At 45.9% G+C, this 20,720-nt stretch overlaps 1 protein-coding gene across 2 annotated transcripts in view; it reads right to left on the bottom strand.

Annotated features, from left to right (window-relative positions):
- The window catches only part of ptpdc1a (protein tyrosine phosphatase domain containing 1a), an 87,209-nt gene that overhangs the window by 51,313 nt on the left and 15,176 nt on the right, over positions 1-20,720 (bottom strand). For both annotated transcript variants that reach the window (XM_065004758.1, XM_065004761.1), the window contains exon 3: positions 4,597-4,768. In XM_065004758.1, the coding sequence (XP_064860830.1) occupies positions 4,597-4,768 (172 nt within the window). The remainder of the gene's footprint in view (positions 1-4,596; positions 4,769-20,720) is intronic.

Raw genomic sequence — 20,720 nt, 5'->3', positions numbered from 1 at the left:
CTATCTATCTTACTACCCATCTATCTATCTATCTATCTATCTTACTATCTATCTATCTATCTATCTATCTATCTATCTATCTATCTTACTACCCATCTATCTATCTATCTATCTTACTACCCATCTATCTATCCATCTAAATATCTATCCAACAACATAGCTATCTATCTTACTACCCATATCGATCTATATCTACCCATCTAAATATCTATCCAACATCATATCTATCTATATTACAACCCATCTACCTACCTACCTATCTACAGATCTACATACCTATCTATCCATCTATCCATCTATCTACCTACCTATCTATCCAGATCTATCTATCTACCTATCTATCTATCTACAGATCTATCTACCTACCTACCTATCTATCTACAGATCTATCTTTCTACCTACCTATCTATCTATCTATCTACCTACCTATCTATCTACAGATCTATCTATCTATCTATCTACAGATCTACCTACCTATCTATCTACCTACCTATCCATCTACAGATCTATCTACCTACCTACCTATCTATCTATCTTACTACTACTTACTACTATCTATTCAAATCAAGGGGCTTTATTGGCATGGGAAACATGTGTTAACATTGCCAAAGCAAGTGAGGTAGATAATATACAAAAGTGAAATAAACAATAAAAATTAACAGTAAACATTACACATACAGAAGTTTTAAAATAATAAAGACATTACAAATGTCATATTATACACATACTCAGTTCCTATGCCTCCTGGCTGATGTTTTGGTCACTTTTGAATGCTGGCGGTGTTTTCACTCTAGTGGTAGCATGAGACGGAGTCTACAACCCACACAAGTGGCTCAGGTAGTGCAGCTCATCCAGGATGGCACATCAATGCGAGCTGTGGCAAGAAGGTTTGCTGTGTCTGTCAGCGTAGTGTCCAGAGCATGCAGGTGTTACCAGAGGACAGGCCAGTTCATCAGGAGACGTGGAGGAGGCCCTAGGACAATTTTGTTTCTGGTGTCCTTTGACAGCTCTTTGGTCTTGGCCATAGTGGAGTTTGGAGTGTGACTGTTTGAGGTTGTGGACAGGTGTCTTTTATACTGATAACAAGTTCAAACAGGTGCCATTAATACAGGTAACGATTGGAGGACAGAGGAGCCTCTTAAAGAAGAAGTTACAGGTCTATGAGAGCCAGAAATCTTGCTTGTTTGTAGGTGACCAAATACTTATTTTCCACCATAATTTGCAAATAAATTCATTATCAAAATGTGATTTTCTGGATTTTTTTTTCTCATTTTGTCTGTCATAGTTGAAGTGTACCTATAATGAAAATTACAGGCCTTACAGGCCTCTCTCAGGCCTCTCTCTCTCTGCACAATTGGTGGCTGACTAAATACTTTTTTGCCCCACTGTATGTATAGTTTTTTGTGTGCTGCAGACTGATCTAGTGCCCTCGCCAATTCGTCGATATATATGTTGAAGAGGGTGGGGCTTAAGCTGCATCCCTGTCTCACCCCACGGCCCTGTGTGTTTTTTGCCAATTTTAACCGCACACTTGTTGTTTGTGTACATGTATTTTATAATGTTGTATGTTTTTCCCTCAATGCCACTTTCCATCAATGTGTATAGCAGACCCTCATGCCAAATTGAGTCAAAGGCTTTTTTGAAATCAACAAAGCATGAGAAGACTTTGCCTTTGTTTTGTTTGTTGGTGTGCAGGGTGAACACGTACGTACGGTAATTTGGTCAAAAAATGGACATTTGCTCAGTACATTGTTTTCACTGAGGAAATGTACAAGTCTGCTGTTAATGATAATGCAGAGGATTTTCCCAAGGTTGCTGTTGACGCATATCCCACAGTAGTTTTTGGGGTCAAATTTGTCTCCACTTTTGTGGATTGGGCTGATCAGTCCTTGGTTCCAAATATTGGGGAAGATGCCAAAATTAAGGATGATGTTAAAGAGTTTTAGTATAGCCAATTGGAATTTGTTGTCTGTATATTTGATCATTTCATTAAGGATACCAACAACACCCCATGCCTTTTTGGGTTGGAGGGTTTTTATTTTGTCCTGTAGCTCATTCAAGGTAATTGGAGAATCCAGTGGGTTCTGGAATCCAGTGGGTTCTGGTAGTCTTTAATAGTTGATTCTAAGATTTGTATTTGATCATGTACATGTTTTTGCTCTTTATTCTTTGTTATAGAGCCACAAAGATTGGAGAAGTGGTTTACCCATACATCTCCATTTTGGATAGATAATTCTTCGTGTTGTTTGTTTAGTGTTTTCTAATTTTCCCGGAGGTGGTTAGAGTCTCTGGATTCTTCAATGACATTGAGCTGATTTCTAACGTGCTGTTCCTTCTTTTTCCGTAGTGTATTTCTGTATGGTTTTAGTGATTCACCATAGTGAAGGCGTGCTCAGGTTTTTTTGGTTGGACAGGTTTCTCAATTTCTTTCTTAGATTTTTGCATTCTTCATCAAACCATTTGTCATTGTTGTTAATTTTCTTCGGTTTTCTATTTGAGATATTTAGATTTGATAGGGAAGCTGAGAGGTCAAATATACTGTTAAGATTTTCTACTGCCAAGTTTACACCTTCACTATTACAGTGGAACGTTTTACCCAGGAAATTGTCTAAAAGGGATTGAATTTGATGTTGCCTAATTGTTTTTTGGTAGGTTTCCAAACTGCATTCCTTCCATCTGTAGCATTTCTTAATGTTACTCAGTTCCTTTGGCTTTGATGCCTCATGGTTGAGTATTGCTCTGTTTAAGTAGACTGTGATTTTGCTGTGGTCTGATAGGGGTGTCTGTGGGCTGACTGTGAACGCTCTGAGAGACTATGGGTTGAGGTCAGTGATAAAGTAGTCTACAGTACTACTGCAAAGAGATGAGCTATAGGTGTACCTACCATAGGAGTCCCCTCGAAGCCTACCATTGACTATGGTACTACCTATACATACCCAGCGTGCGACAGAGCTGCAGGAGTTGTGACCCGTTTTTGTTGGTTATGTTGTCATAGTTGTTTCTAGGGGGGCATATGTGGGAGGGAATGCTGTCACCTGCAGGCATGTGTTTGTCCCCCTGTGTGCTGAGGGTGTCAGGTTCTTGTCCGGTTCTGGCATTTAGGTCTCCACAGACTAGTACATGTCCCTGGGCCTGGAAATGATTCATTTCCCCCTCCAGGATGGAGAAGCTGTCTTCATTAAAGTATGGGGATTCTAGTGGGGGGATATAGGTAGCACACAGGAGGACATTTTTCTCTGTTAAGATCATTTCCTTTTGAATTTCTAGCCAAATGTAAAATGTTCCTGTTTTGATTAATTTAATGGAGTGAGTTAGGTCTGCTCTATACCAAATTAGCATACCCCCTGAGTCCCTTCCCTGTTTCACACCTGGTAGTTTGGTGGATGGGACTACCAGCTCTCTAACCTAGAGGACAACTAGTGGGTCTGTCTCCTCTATACCAGGTTTCTTGCAGGATGACAATGTCTGTATTACCGATTTCTTTGGTGAAGTCCAGGTTCCTACTCTTTAGGCCAAAGGCAGATGACCTCAGGTCTTGGATATTCCAGGATGATATAGTGAAGGCTTTGTGTTCCATAAAGTGTCCAATGTTGTTGGTCGTGTGGTTTGGCCTCAGGCCAGTAAGTGTGAGCAGAGCCTGCTGAGCATCTGGTACATGCCATTGGCTTGGGCTAGTGTAAGAGTGGAGGTTATCTATATGTCTATCTAGCTACCTTACTATCTATATATATATATATATATATCTTACTATCTATCCATCTATCTAACTACCTACCTACCTACCTCACTACATGTCTATATCTAACTACCTGTCTATCTAACTATCTTACTACTTGTCTAACTACCTATCTATCTTAGTACCTATCTATCTACCTTATATATATATATATATATATCCATCTATCTAACTACCTACCTCACTACATGTCTATATCTAACTACCTGTCTATCTAACTATCTTACTACTTGTCTAACTACCTATCTATCTCACTACCTATCTATCTCAGTACCTATCTATCTATCTAACTACCTATCCAGAGCTGTCTGATACTATCTATCTATCTAACTACCTATCCATCTAACTACCTATCCAGAGCTGCCTGATACTATCTATCTCACTACCTATCTATCTCTCTATCTATCTATCTAACTACCTATCCATCTAACTACCTATCCAGAGCTGTCTGATACTATCTATCTAACTACCTATCCAGAGCTGCCTGATACTATCTATCTAACTACCTATCCAGAGCTGCCTGATACTATATATCTCACTACCTATCTATCTATCTAACTACCTATCCATCTAACTACCTATCCAGAGCTGTCTGATACTATCTATCTAACTACCTATCCATCTAACTACCTATCCAGAGCTGCCTGGTACTATCTATCTAACTACCTATCCATCTAACTACCTATCCAGAGCTGCCTGATACTATCTATCTATCTATCTATCTACCTATCCAGAGCTGTCTGATACTATCTACCTATCCATCTAACTACCTATCCAGAGCTGTCTGATACTACCTATCTATCTATCTATGAGCCCAGAAGAGAGAGAGGACAGACACGGGATGTTAGACAGAGACTCACCATGAGGAGTACAGTCCCTTAACGGCCTGCTCCTGGTCACTCCAGCGGGCCGGGTTCTCGTATTTACAAGCCCTCCCTCCACACGCTATGGAGCACTGCATGTGACCTGGGATCACATGTCTCAAAGTCTCCCCCACCTTGGTGTACTTGGCTGTGGGGACCCGAGTACTGACTGCAGAGCGAGAGAGAGAAAAGAGGAGAGGTCAACAAGCACATCCCACTACACTACATACTAGCTGCATTCTGTGTGACTAGACTACATCATCCCCATTCTGTGTGACTAGGCTACATCATCCCCATTCTGTGTGACTAGGCTACATCATCCCCCATTCTGTGTGACTAGGCTACATCATCCCCATTCTGTGTGACTAGGCTACATCATCCCCATTCTGTGTGACTAGGCTACATCATCCCCATTCTGTGTGACTAGGCTACATCATCCCCATTCTGTGTGACTAGGCTACATCATCCCCATTCTGTGTGACTAGGCTACATCATCCCCATTCTGTGTGACTAGGCTACATCATCCCCATTCTGTGTGACTAGGCTACATCATCCCCATTCTGTGTGACTAGGCTACATCATCCCCATTCTGTGTGACTAGGCTACATCATCCCCATTCTGTGTGACTAGGCTACATCATCCCCATTCTGTGTGACTAGACTAAATATTTTCCTGCTGTATTTCATGTTGGCTTTTCTCTCCAACAACAGACACCTCTTTGAAAACACACGTTCACAGGCAAAACATTTCCCTAGCAACTAAAGCCTTCTCCTTCCTCATTAATGTGGCTTAGCATCTCAGCATCTTTACCTCAAGGTAAACTAAACAAGACTAGAAATGTCCAAGGATCGTTAGCCCTGTCAGGGGCCTCAACCAGCTCCTCTGACTAGCCCTGTCAGGTCTTCAACCAGCTCCTCTGACTAGCCCTGTCATACTGAGTTCAGACAGGTCTGAACCAGGCAGGTTAACAGAGAGATGTTCAGACAGATCTGAACCAGCCAGGTTAACAGAGAGATGTTCAGACTGATCTGAACCAGCCAAGTTAACAGAGAGATGTTCAGACTGATCTGAACCAGCCAGGTTAACAGAGAGATGTTCAGACAGGTCTGAACCAGCCAGGTTAACAGAGAGATGTTCAGACAGGTCTGAACCAGCCAGGTTAACAGAGAGATGTTCAGACAGATCTGAACCAGCCAGGTTAACAGAGAGATGTTCAGACAGATCTGAACCAGCCAGGTTAACAGAGGGATGTTCAGACAGATCTGAACCAGCCAGGTTAACAGAGAGATGTTCAGACAGATCTGAACCAGCCAGGTTAACAGAGAGATGTTCAGACAGATCTGAACCAGCCAGGTTAACAGAGAGATGTTCAGACTGATCTGTTAACAGAGAGATGTTCAGACTGATCTGAACCAGCCAGGTTAACAGAGAGATGTTCAGACAGGTCTGAACCAGCCAGGTTAACAGAGAGACGTTCAGACAAATAGATCTGAACGAGCCAGGTTAACAGAGAGATGTTCAGACAGATAGATCTGAACCAGCCAGGTTAACAGAGAGATGTTCAGACAGATCTGAACCAGCCAGGTTAACAGAGAGATGTTCAGACAGATAGATCTGAACCAGCCAGGTTAACAGAGAGATGTTCAGACAGATAGATCTGAACCAGCCAGGTTAACAGAGAGATGTTCAGGTTAACAGATGTTCTGAATCCAGCCAGGTTAACAGAGAGATGTTCAGACTGATCTGAACCAGCCAAGTTAACAGAGAGATGTTCAGACTGATCTGAACCAGCCAGGTTAACAGAGAGATGTTCAGACAGGTCTGAACCAGCCAGGTTAACAGAGAGATGTTCAGACAGATCTGAACCAGCCAGGTTAACAGAGAGATGTTCAGACAGATCTGAACCAGCCAGGTTAACAGAGAGATGTTCAGACAGATCTGAACCAGCCAGGTTAACAGAGAGATGTTCAGACAGATCTGAACCAGCCAGGTTAACAGAGAGATGTTCAGACAGATCTGAACCAGCCAGGTTAAAGAGAGATGTTCAGACAGATCTGAACCAGCCAGGTTAACAGAGAGATGTTCAGACAGATCTGAACCAGCCAGGTTAACAGAGAGATGTTCAGACAGATCTGAACCAGCCAGGTTAACAGAGAGATGTTCAGACAGATCTGAACCAGCCAGGTTAACAGAGAGATGTTCAGACAGATCTGAACCAGCCAGGTTAACAGAGAGATGTTCAGACAGATCTGAACCAGCCAGGTTAACAGAGAGATGTTCAGACAGATCTGAACCAGCCAGGTTAACAGAGAGATGTTCAGACAGATCTGAACCAGCCAGGTTAACAGAGAGATGTTCAGACAGATCTGAACCAGCCAGGTTAACAGAGAGATGTTCAGACAGATCTGAACCAGCCAGGTTAACAGAGAGATGTTCAGACAGATAGATCTGAACCAGCCAGGTTAACAGAGAGATGTTCAGACAGATCTGAACCAGCCAGGTTAACAGAGAGATGTTCAGACTGATCTGAACCAGCCAGGTTAACAGAGAGATGTTCAGACAGATCTGAACCAGCCAGGTTAACAGAGAGATGTTCAGACAGGCAGATCTGAACCAGCCAGGTTAACAGAGAGATGTTCAGACAGATCTGAACCAGCCAGGTTAACAGAGAGATGTTCAGACAGACAGATCTGAACCAGCCAGGTTAACAGAGAGATGTTCAGACAGATCTGAACCAGCCAGGTTAACAGAGAGATGTTCAGACAGATCTGAACCAGCCAGGTTAACAGAGAGATGTTCAGACAGATCTGAACCAGCCAGGTTAACAGAGAGATGTTCAGACAGATCTGAACCAGCCAGGTTAACAGAGAGATGTTCAGACAGATAGATCTGAACCAGCCAGGTTAACAGAGAGATGTTCAGACAGATAGATCTGAACCAGCCAGGTTAACAGAGAGATGTTCAGACAGATCTGAACCAGCCAGGTTAACAGAGAGATGTTCAGACAGATGAACCAGCCAGGAACCAGCCAGCCAGGTTAACAGAGAGATGTTCAGACAGATAGATCTGAACCAGCCAGGTTAACAGAGAGATGTTCAGACAGATAGATCTGAACCAGCCAGGTTAACAGAGAGATGTTCAGACAGATCTGAACCAGCCAGGTTAACAGAGAGATGTTCAGACAGATCTGAACCAGCCAGGTTAACAGAGAGATGTTCAGACAGATAGATCTGAACCAGCCAGGTTAACAGAGAGATGTTCAGACAGATAGATCTGAACGAGCCAGGTTAACAGAGAGATGTTCAGACAGATAGATCTGAACGAGCCAGGTTAACAGAGAGATGTTCAGACTGATCTGAACCAGCCAAGTTAACAGAGAGATGTTCAGACTGATCTGAACCAGCCAGGTTAACAGAGAGATGTTCAGACAGGTCTGAACCAGCCAGGTTAACAGAGAGATGTTCAGACAGGTCTGAACCAGCCAGGTTAACAGAGAGATGTTCAGACAGATCTGAACCAGCCAGGTTAACAGAGAGATGTTCAGATCTGAACCAGCCAGGTTAACAGAGAGATGTTCAGACAGATCTGAACCAGCCAGGTTAACAGAGAGATGTTCAGACAGATCTGAACCAGCCAGGTTAACAGAGAGATGTTCAGACAGATCTGAACCAGCCAGACAGATCAGATCTGAACCAGCCAGGTTAACAGAGAGATGTTCAGACAGATCTGAACCAGCCAGGTTAACAGAGAGATGTTCAGACAGATCTGAACCAGCCAGGTTAACAGAGGGATGTTCAGACAGATCTGAACCAGCCAGGTTAACAGAGAGATGTTCAGACAGATCTGAACCAGCCAGGTTAACAGAGAGATGTTCAGACAGATCTGAACCAGCCAGGTTAACAGAGAGATGTTCAGACAGATCTGAACCAGCCAGGTTAACAGAGAGATGTTCAGACAGATCTGAACCAGCCAGGTTAACAGAGAGATGTTCAGACAGATAGATCTGAACCAGCCAGGTTAACAGAGAGATGTTCAGACAGATAGATCTGAACGAGCCAGGTTAACAGAGAGATGTTCAGACAGATAGATCTGAACGAGCCAGGTTAACAGAGAGATGTTCAGACAGATCTGAACCAGCCAGGTTAACAGAGAGATGTTCAGACAGATCTGAACCAGCCAGGTTAACAGAGAGATGTTCAGACAGATAGATCTGAACCAGCCAGGTTAACAGAGAGATGTTCAGACAGATAGATCTGAACCAGCCAGGTTAACAGAGAGATGTTCAGACAGATAGACCTGAACCAGCCAGGTTAACAGAGAGATGTTCAGACAGACAGATCTGAACCAGCCAGGTTAACAGAGAGATGTTCAGACAGATCTGAACCAGCCAGGTTAACAGAGAGATGTTCAGACTGATCTGAACCAGCCAGGTTAACAGAGAGATGTTCAGACAGAACTGAACCAGCCAGGTTAACAGAGAGATGTTCAGACAGGTCTGAACCAGCCAGGTTAACAGAGAGATGTTCAGACAGATAGATCTGAACCAGCCAGGTTAACAGAGAGATGTTCAGACAGATCTGAACCAGCCAGGTTAACAGAGAGATGTTCAGACAGATCTGAACCAGCCAGGTTAACAGAGAGAGAGAGATGTTCAGAGAGATAGATCTGAACCAGCCAGGTTAACAGAGAGATGTTCAGACAGATAGATCTGAAGATCGAACCAGCCAGGTTAACAGAGAGATGTTCAGACAGATCTGAACCAGCCAGGTTAACAGAGAGATGTTCAGACAGATAGATCTGAACGAGCCAGGTTAACAGAGAGATGTTCAGACAGATAGATCTGAACCAGCCAGGTTAACAGAGAGATGTTCAGACAGATATATCTGAACGAGCCAGGTTAACAGAGAGATGTTCAGACAGACAGATCTGAACCAGCCAGGTTAACAGAGAGATGTTCAGAGAGATCTGAACCAGCCAGGTTAACAGAGAGATGTTCAGACAGATAGATCTGAACCAGCCAGGTTAACAGAGAGATGTTCAGACAGATAGATCTGAACCAGCCAGGTTAACAGAGAGATGTTCAGACAGATAGACCTGAACGAGCCAGGTTAACAGAGAGATGTTCAGACAGACACATCTGAACCAGCCAGGTTAACAGAGAGATTTTCAGACAGATCTGAACCAGCCAGGTTAACAGAGAGATGTTCAGACTGATCTGAACCAGCCAGGTTAACAGAGAGATGTTCAGACAGAACTGAACCAGCCAGGTTAACAGAGAGATGTTCAGACAGGTCTGAACCAGCCAGGTTAACAGAGAGATGTTCAGACAGATAGATCTGAACCAGCCAGGTTAACAGAGAGATGTTCAGACAGATCTGAACCAGCCAGGTTAACAGAGAGATGTTCAGACAGATCTGAACCAGCCAGGTTAACAGAGAGATGTTCAGACAGATAGATCTGAACCAGCCAGGTTAACAGAGAGATGTTCAGACAGATAGATCTGAACCAGCCAGGTTAACAGAGAGATGTTCAGACAGATAGATCTGAACGAGCCAGGTTAACAGAGAGATGTTCAGACAGATCTGAACCAGCCAGGTTAACAGAGAGATGTTCAGACAGATAGATCTGAACGAGCCAGGTTAACAGAGAGATGTTCAGACAGATAGATCTGAACCAGCCAGGTTAACAGAGAGATGTTCAGACAGATATATCTGAACGAGCCAGGTTAACAGAGAGATGTTCAGACAGACAGATCTGAACCAGCCAGGTTAACAGAGAGATGTTCAGAGAGATCTGAACCAGCCAGGTTAACAGAGAGATGTTCAGACAGGTCTGAACCAGCCAGGTTAACAGAGAGATGTTCAGACAGATAGATCTGAACCAGCCAGGTTAACAGAGAGATGTTCAGACAGATAGATCTGAACCAGCCAGGTTAACAGAGAGATGTTCAGACAGATAGATCTGAACCAGCCAGGTTAACAGAGAGATGTTCAGACAGATAGATCTGAACGAGCCAGGATAACAGAGAGATGTTCAGACTGATCTGAACCAGCCAGGTTAACAGAGATGTTCAGACTGATCTGAACCAGCCAGGTTAACAGAGAGATGTTCAGACAGATAGATCTGAACCAGCCAGGTTAACAGAGAGATGTTCAGACAGATAGATCTGAACGAGCCAGGTTAACAGAGAGATGTTCAGACAGATAGATCTGAACGAGCCAGGTTAACAGAGAGATGTTCAGACTGATCTGAACCAGCCAGGTTAACAGAGAGATGTTCAGACAGATAGATCTGAACGAGCCAGGTTAACAGAGAGATGTTCAGACTGGTCTGAACCAGCCAGGTTAACAGAGAGATGTTCAGACAGATAGATCTGAACGAGCCAGGATAACAGAGAGATGTTCAGACTGATCTGAACCAGCCAGGTTAACAGAGAGATGTTCAGACAGATCTGAACCAGCTCGGCCAGCAGTGGATCTGTACAAAGCAAGAGAAGCCTTGATTGTGATCTAGCAGTGTCATTACATTGGCGTGGTCCCGTGGCGGTGCCTGTGTTGCCATCGGAGGGCTCCTCAGCCATATCTGTCCCTGTCTCTGCGTTTAACCCTCTACCTCTTATTTGTCTCCCTGCTGTTCTGCTATCTGTGAGGCACCCAGCGTCTAGCTTAGCGTCTAGCTTAGCGTCTCAACCTGTGACAGGTTCAACAACCCCGTCTCTCCCTCGCGGAGACATCATTGACAGTCCCTATGTGTCCTGCTGCATGCAGACCCACCCGATTGTCTGCCTCTCTCTGTCCTCAAGGACCCCCTGCGTCTCCGCTGTCCTCAAGGTCCCTCAGCGTCTCCGCTGTCCTCAAGGTCCCCCCTGCGTCTCCTCTGTCCTCAAGGTCCCCCTGTCCTCAAGGTCCCCCTGCGTCTCCGCTGTCCTCAAGGTCCCTCAGCGTCTCCGCTGTCCTCAAGGTCCCCCTGCGTCTCCGCTGTCCTCAAGGTCCCCCTGCGTCTCCGCTGTCCTCAAGGTCCCCTGTCCTCAAGGTCCCTCTCCGCTGTCCTCAAGGTCCCTCAGCGTCTCCGCTGTCCTCAAGGTCCCCCTGCGTCTCCTCTGTCCTCAAGGTCCCCCTGTCCTCAAGGTCCCCCTGCGTCTCCGCTGTCCTCAAGGTCCCCCTGCGTCTCCGCTGTCCTCAAGGTCCCCCTGCGTCTCCGCTGTCCTCAAGGTCCCCCTGCGTCTCCGCTGTCCTCAAGGTCCCCCTGCGTCTCCGCTGTCCTCAAGGTCCCTCAGCGTCTCCGCTGTCCTCAAGGTCCCCCTGCGGCTCCTCTGTCCTCAAGGTCCCCCTGTCCTCAAGGTCCCCCTGTCCTCAAGGTCCCCCTGTCCTCAAGGTCCCCCTGTGGCTCCGCTGTCCTCAAGGTCCCCATGCGTCTCCGCTGTCCTCAAGTTCCCTCAGCGTCTCCGCTGTCCTCAAGGTCCCCCTGCGTCTCCGCTGTCCTCAAGGTCCCTCAGCGTCTCCGCTGTCCTCAAGGTCCCCCTGCGTCTCCTCTGTCCTCAAGGTCCCCCTGTCCTCAAGGTCCCCCTGCGTCTCCGCTGTCCTCAAGGTCCCCCTGCGTCTCCGCTGTCCTCAAGGTCCCCCTGCGTCTCCGCTGTCCTCAAGTTCCCTCAGCGTCTCCGCTGTCCTCAAGGTCCCCCTGCGTCTCCGCTGTCCTCAAGGTCCCCCTGCGGCTCCTCTGTCCTCAAGGTCCCCCTGTCCTCAAGGTCCCCCTGTCCTCAAGGTCCCCCTGTCCTCAAGGTCCCCCTGCGGCTCGGCTGTCCTCAAGGTCCCCATGCGTCTCCGCTGTCCTCAAGGTCCCCATGCGTCTCCGCTGTCCTCAAGGTCCCCATGCGTCTCCGCTGTCCTCAAGGTCCCCATGCGTCTCCGCTGTCCTCAAGGTCCCCATGCGTCTCCGCTGTCCTCAAGGTCCCCATGCGTCTCCGCTGTCCTCAAGGTCCCCCTGCGTCTCCGCTGTCCTCAAGGTCCCCCTGCGGCTCCGCTGTCCTCAAAGTGCCCTGCCCTGTCTAACCAGCCCCCTCTCTCCCTGCCCTGTCTAACCAGCCCCCTCTCTCTCCCTGCCCTGTCTAACCAGCCCCTCTCTCCCCCTGCCCCCCAGCCCCCCTCTCCCCCTGCCCTGTCTAACCAGCCCCCTCTCTCCCCCCCTAACCAGCCCCTCTCTCTCCCTGCCCTGTCTAACCAGCCCCTCTCTCTCCCTGCCCTGTCTAACCAGCCCCTCTCTTTCCCTGCCCTGTCTAACCAGCCCCCCTCTCTCTCCCTGCCCTGTCTAACCAGCCCCCCTCTCTCTCCCTGCCCTGTCTAACCACGATAGAGGAGAGTTATGGGGTCACCTTGGGGAACGATAGAGGAGAGTTATGGGGTCACCTTGGGGAGCGATAGAGGAGAGTTATGGGGTCACCTTGGGGAACGATAGAGGAGAGTTATGGGGTCACCTTGGGGAACGATAGAGGAGAGTTATGGGGTCACCTTGGGGAACGATAGAGGAGAGTTATGGGGTCACCTTGGGGAACGATAGAGGAGAGTTATGGGGTCACCTTGGGAACGATAGAGGAGAGTTATGGGGTCACCTTGGGGAACGATAGAGGAGAGTTATGGGGTCACCTTGGGGAACGATAGAGGAGAGTTATGGGGTCACCTTGGGGAACGATAGAGGAGAGTTATGGGGTCACCTTGGGGAACGATAGAGGAGAGTTATGGGGTCACCTTGGGGAACGATAGAGGAGAGTTATGGGGTCACCTTGGGGAACGATAGAGGAGAGTTATGGGGTCACCTTGGGGAACGATAGAGAGAGTTATGGGGTCACCTTGGGGAACGATAGAGGAGAGTTATGGGGTCACCTTGGGGAACGATAGAGGAGAGTTATGGGGTCACCTTGGGGAACGATAGAGGAGAGTTATGGGGTCACCTTGGGGAACGATAGAGGAGAGTTATGGGGTCACCTTGGGGAACGATAGAGGAGAGTTATGGGGTCACCTTGGGGAACGATAGAGGAGAGTTATGGGGTCACCTTGGGGAACGATAGAGGAGAGTGTTATGGGGTCACCTTGGGGAACGATAGAGGAGAGTTATGGGGTCACCTTGGGGAACGATAGAGGAGAGTTATGGGGTCACCTTGGGGAACGATAGAGGAGAGTTATGGGGTCACCTTGGGGAACGATAGAGGAGAGTTATGGGGTCACCTTGGGGAACGATAGAGGAGAGTTATGGGGTCACCTTGGGGAACGATAGAGGAGAGTTATGGGGTCACCTTGGGGAACGATAGAGGGGTTATGGGGTCACCTTGGGGAACGATAGAGGAGAGTTATGGGGTCACCTTGGAGTGTTATGGGGTCAACGATAGAGGAGAGTTATGGGGTCACCTTGGGGAACGATAGAGGAGAGTTATGGGGTCACCTTGGGGAACGATAGAGGAGAGTTATGGGGTCACCTTGGGGAACGATAGAGGAGAGTTATGGGGTCACCTTGGGGAACGATAGAGGAGAGTTATGGGGTCACCTGCCCTGTCTAACCAGCCCCCCTCTCTCTCCCTGCCCTGTCTAACCAGCCCCCCTCTCTCTCCCTGCCCTGTCTAACCAGCCCCCTCCCTCCCCTGTCTAACCAGCCCCCTCTCTCTCCCTGCCCTGTCTAACCAGCCCCCTCTCTCTCCCTGCCCTGTCTAACCAGCCCCCCTCTCTCCCTGCCCTCTAACCAGCCCCCTCTCTCCCTGCCCTGTCTAACCAGCCCCTCTCTCTCCCTGCCCTGTCTAACCAGCCCCCCTCTCTCCCCTGCCCTGTCTAACCAGCCCCCTCTCTCTCCCTGCCCTGTCTAACCAGCCCCCTCTCTCTGCCCTGTCTAACCAGCCCCCTCTCTCTCCCTGCCCTGTCTAACCAGCCCCCCTCTCTCTCCCTGCCCTGTCTAACCAGCCCCTCTCTCTCTGCCCTGTCTAACCAGCCCCCCTCCAGTGACTCGTCGCAGTACAGTAGCCCGCTGGCACAAAGAGAGGCCAATACAATCCATCATTACTTTCATCACACAGTGACTGTCCCCATGACAACCAACTCACTCCTAAATCCTCAGTGGGTGGGAGCCGGTATGTTGCTGTGTTCATTATGGAGTGACAGTGGTGATGGAGTACTCCCATCACAGGGATCTGGTCTAAAGTAGTGCACTACATAGGGAATAGGTCCCATTTGGGGTCAAAAGTAGTGCACTACATAGGTAATAGGTCTCATTTGGGGCCGCCCTCAGCGACTAAACACAATGGGTTTGGAATGAAGCTGTTATTCTAGTGTTTACATCTCAACAACAATAAGAGTGGTTTATGTAACAGAAGAACACAAAGAGATGTTGTTCTGATAGAGAGGCTGCTGTTCAAACCTCCAGAGATCAGAGAGTTATAACGAGAGAGAGAGAGGGAGAGAGAGAGGCTGCAGATCAAACCTCCAGAGATCAGAGAGTTATAACGAGAGAGAGAGAGAGAGAGGCTGCAGATCAAACCTCCAGAGATCAGAGAGAGAGAGACAGACCTGTTGCCACAAGAAAAGGGCAACCAGTGAAGAACAAACACCATTGTAAATACAACCCATATTTATGCTCATTTATTTTCCCTTGTGTACTTTAACCATTTGTACATTGTTACAACACTGTACATACATATATATATATACACACGTTAACACATGTTTCCCATGCCAATAAAGCCCCTTAAATTGAATTGAAATCAGAGAGACAGACAGAGACAGAGAATCATGCTGTGGGGATGTTTTTCAGTGGCAAGGATTGGTCAGGATTTAGGAAAAGATGAACGGAGCAAAGTACAGAGAGATCCTTGATGAAAACCTGCTCCAGAGCGCTCAGGATCTCAGACTGGGGTGAAGGTTCACCTTCCATCAGGACAATGACCCTAAGCACACAGCCAAGACAACGCAGGAGTGGCTTCGGGACAAGTCTCTGAATATCCTTGAGGGGCCCAGCCAGAGCCCGGACATAGAGAGAAAAATTAACTAGTCAAATGCAGATGTCTTATTCCACCTTTATTTAACCAGGTAGGCACGTTGAGAACACCTTTATTTAACCAGGTAGGCCAGTTGAGAACACCTTTATTTAACCAGGTAGGCCAGTTGAGAACACCTTTATTTAACCAGGTAGGCCAGTTGAGAACACCTTTATTTAACCAGGTAGGCTAGTTGAGAACACCTTTATTTAACCAGGTAGGCCAGTTGAGAACACCTTTAGAACACCTTTATTTAACCAGGTAGGCCAGTTGAGAACACCTTTATTTAACCAGGTAGGCTAGTTGAGAACACCTTTATTTAACCAGGTAGGCTAGTTGAGAACACCTTTATTTAACCAGGTAGGCTAGTTGAGAACACCTTTATTTAACCAGGTAGGCTAGTTGAGAACACCTTTATTTAACCAGGTAGGCTAGTTGAGAACACCTTTATTTAACCAGGTAGGCTAGTTGAGAACACCTTTATTTAACCAGGTAGGCTAGTTGAGAACACCTTTATTTAACCAGGTAGGCCAGTTGAGAACACCTTTATTTAACCAGGTAGGCTAGTTGAGAACACCTTTATTTAACCAGGTAGGCTAGTTGAGAACACCTTTATTTAACCAGGTAGGCCAGTTGAGAACACCTTTATTTAACCAGGTAGGCTAGTTGAGAACACCTTTATTTAAACAGGTAGGCTAGTTGAGAACACCTTTATTTAACCAGGTAGGCCAGTTGAGAACACCTTTATTTAACCAGGTAGGCCAGTTGAGAACAACTTCTCATTTACAACTGCTACCTGGCCAAGATAAAGCAAAGCAGTGCAACAAACAACACAGAGTTACACATGGAGTAAACAACAACACAGAGTTACACATGGAGTAAACAACAACACAGAGTTACACATGGAGTAAACAAACGTAGTCAATAACACAATAGGGAAAAAAAGTCTATATACAGTGTGTGCAAATGGCATGAGGTGGCAAGGCAATAAATAGGCCATAGTAGCGAAGTAATTACAATTTTGCAGATTAACACTAGAGTGATTAATGATCAGATGGTCATGTACAGGTAGAGATACTGGTGTGAAAAAGAGCAGAAAAGTAAATAAAATAAAAACAGTTTGGGGATGAGGTAGGTAGATTGGGTGGGCGATTTACAGATGGACTATGTACAGCTGCAGTGATCGGGTTAGCTGCTCAGATAGTTGATGTTTAAAGTTAGTGAGAGAAATAAAAGTCTCCAGCTTCAGTGATTTTTGCAATTTGTTCCAGTCACTGGCAGCAGAGAACTGGAAGGAAAGGCGGCCAAATGAGGTGTTGGCTTTGGGGATGACCAGTGAGATATACCTGCTGGAGCGTGTGCTATGGGTGGGTGTTGCTATGGTGACCAGTGAGCTGAGATAAGGCGGGACTTTACCTAGCACAGACTTATAGATGACCTGGAGCCACTGGGTCAGGCGACGAATATGTAGCGAGGGCCAGCCAACGAGAGCATACAGGTCACAGTGGTGGGTAGTATATGGGGCTTTGGTGACAAAACGGATGGCACTGTGATAGACTGCATCCAGTTTGCTGAGTAGAGTATTAGCTAGAGTAGTAGCTATTTTGTAAATGACATCGGCGAAATCAAATATCAGTAGGATGGTCAGTTTTACTAGGGTATGTTTGGCAGCGTGAGTGAAGGAGGCTTTGTTGCGGAATAGGAAGCCTATTCTAGATTTAATTTTGGATTGGAGATGTTTGATACCAGTCTGGAAGGAGACTTTACAGTCTAACCAGACACCTAGGTATTTATAGTTGTCCACATATTCTAGGCCAGAGTAGTGATGCTAGGTAGTGTGCCAAGCTTGTAGTGTCGCACCCAAGAAGACTCGAGGCTGTAATCGCTGCCAAAGGTTCTTCAACAAAGTACTGAGTCAAGCAGATTGGGCCTTTCAACAATATGAAGCAGATTGGGTCTTTCAACAATACGAAGCAGATTGGGCCTTTCAACAATACGAAGCAGATTGGGCCTTTCAACAATACGAAGCAGATTGGGCCTTTCAACAATATGAAGCAGATTGGGCCTTTCTCTCAACAATATGAAGCAGATTGGGCCTTTCTCTCAACAATATGAAGCAGATTGGGCCTTTCTCTCAACAATATGAAGCAGATTGGGCCTTTCAACAATATGAAGCAGATTGGGCCTTTCAACAATATGAAGCAGATTGGGCCTTTCAACAATATGAAGCAGATTGGGCCTTTCAACAATATGAAGCAGATTGGGCCTTTCAACAATATGAAGCAGATTGGGCCTTTCAACAATATGAAGCAGATTGGGCCTTTCAACAATATGAAGCAGATTGGGCCTTTCAACAATATGAAGCAGATTGGGCCTTTCAACAATATGAAGCAGATTGGGCCTTTCAACAATATGAAGCAGATTGGGCCTTTCAACAATATGAAGCAGATTGGGCCTTTCAACAATATGAAGCAGATTGGGCCTTTCAACAATATGAAGCAGATTGGGCCTTTCAACAATATGAAGCAGATTGGGCCTTTCTCTCAACAATATGAAGCAGATTGGGCCTTTCAACAATATGAAGCAGATTGGGCCTTTCTCTCAACAATATGAAGCAGATTGGGCCTTTCTCTCAACAATATGAAGCAGATTGGGCCTTTCTCTCAACAATATGAAGCAGATTGGGCCTTTCTCTCAACAATATGAAGCAGAATGGGCCTTTCAACAATATGAAGCAGATTGGGCCTTTCAACAATATGAAGCAGATTGGGCCTTTCTCTCAACAACACGAAGCAGAATGGGCCTTTCTCTCAACAATATGAAGCAGAATGGGCCTTTCTCTCAACAATATGAAGCAGATTGGGCCTTTCTCTCAACAATATGAAGCAGATTGGGCCTTTCTCTCAACAATATGAAGCAGAATGGGCCTTTCTCTCAACAATATGAAGCAGAATGGGCCTTTCTCTCAACAATATGAAGCAGATTGGGCCTTTCTCTCAACAATATGAAGCAGATTGGGCCTTTCTCTCAACAATATGAAGCAGAATGGGCCTTTCTCTCAACAATATGAAGCAGATTGGGCCTTTCTCTCGACAATATGAAGCAGATTGGGCCTTTCAACAATATGAAGCAGATTGGGCCTTTCAACAATATGAAGCAGATTGGGCCTTTCAACAATATGAAGCAGATTGGGCCTTTCAACAATATGAAGCAGATTGGGCCTTTCAACAATATGAAGCAGATTGGGCCTTTCAACAATATGAAGCAGATTGGGCCTTTCTCTCGACAATATGAAGCAGATTGGGCCTTTCTCTCGACAATATGAAGCAGATCGGGTCTTTCAACAATATGAAGCAGATTGGGCCTTTCAACAATATGAAGCAGATTGGGCCTTTCAACAATATGAAGCAGATTGGGCCTTTCTCTCGACAATATGAAGCAGATTGGGCCTTTCAACAATATGAAGCAGATTGGGCCTTTCTTTCAACAATATGAAGCAGATTGGGCCTTTCTTTCAACAATATGAAGCAGATTGGGCCTTTCTTTCAACAATATGAAGCAGATTGGGCCTTTCAACAATATGAAGCAGATTGGGCCTTTCAACAATATGAAGCAGATTGGGCCTTTCAACAATATGAAGCAGATTGGGCCTTTCAACAATATGAAGCAGATTGGGCCTTTCAACAATATGAAGCAGATTGGGCCTTTCTCTCGACAATATGAAGCAGATTGGGCCTTTCAACAATATGAAGCAGATTGGGCCTTTCAACAATATGAAGCAGATTGGGCCTTTCAACAATATGAAGCAGATTGGGCCTTTCAACAATATGAAGCAGATTGGGCCTTTCAACAATATGAAGCAGATCGGGCCTTTCTCTCGACAATATGAAGCAGATCGGGTCTTTCAACAATATGAAGCAGATTGGGCCTTTCAACAATATGAAGCAGATTGGGCCTTTCAACAATATGAAGCAGATTGGGCCTTTCTCTCAACAATATGAAGCAGATTGGGCCTTTCAACAATATGAAGCAGATTGGGCCTTTCAACAATATGAAGCAGATTGGGCCTTTCAACAATATGAAGCAGATTGGGCCTTTCTCTCAACAATATGAAGCAGATTGGGCCTTTCAACAATATGAAGCAGATTGGGCCTTTTCAACAATATGAAGCAGATTGGGCCTTTTTCAACAATATGAAGCAGATTGGGCCTTTCAACAATATGAAGCAGATTGGGCCTTTCTCTCGACAATATGAAGCAGATTGGGCCTTTCAACAATATGAAGCAGATTGGGCCTTTCTTTCAACAATATTTCTTTCAACAATATGAAGCAGATTGGGCCTTTCTTTCAACAATATGAAGCAGATTGGGCCTTTCTTTCAACAATATGAAGCAGATTGGGCCTTTCAACAATATGAAGCAGATTGGGCCTTTCAACAATATGAAGCAGATTTTCAACAATATGAAGCAGATTGGGCCTTTCAACAATATGAAGCAGATTGGGCCTTTCAACAATATGAAGCAGATTGGGCCTTTCAACAATATGAAGCAGATTGGGCCTTTCTCTCGACAATATGAAGCAGATTGGGCCTTTCAACAATATGAAGCAGATTGGGCCTTTCAACAATATGAAGCAGATTGGGCCTTTCAACAATATGAAGCAGATTGGGCCTTTCTCTCGACAATATGAAGCAGATTGGGCCTTTCTTTCGACAATATGAAGCAGATTGGGCCTTTCTTTCGACAATATGAAGCAGATTGGGCCTTTCTTTCAACAATATGAAGCAGATTGGGCCTTTCTTTCAACAATATGAAGCAGATTGGGCCTTTCTTTCAACAATATGAAGCAGATTGGGCCTTTCAACAATATGAAGCAGATTGGGCCTTTCTTTCAACAATATGAAGCAGATTGGGCCTTTCAACAATATGAAGCAGATTGGGCCTTTCAACAATATGAAGCAGATTGGGCCTTTCAACAATATGAAGCAGATTGGGCCTTTCTCTCAACAATATGAAGCAGATTGGGCCTTTCTCTCAACAATATGAAGCAGATTGGGCCTTTCTCTCAACAATATGAAGCAGATTGGGCCTTTCTCTCAACAATATGAAGC

This window comes from Oncorhynchus nerka, linkage group LG2, assembly GCF_034236695.1.
Source record: "Oncorhynchus nerka isolate Pitt River linkage group LG2, Oner_Uvic_2.0, whole genome shotgun sequence".
In the NCBI taxonomy this organism is placed as follows: Eukaryota; Metazoa; Chordata; class Actinopteri; order Salmoniformes; family Salmonidae; genus Oncorhynchus; species Oncorhynchus nerka.
The sequence above is the reverse complement of the archived record's forward strand: the minus strand, read 5'-3'. Positions and strand labels throughout refer to the sequence as shown.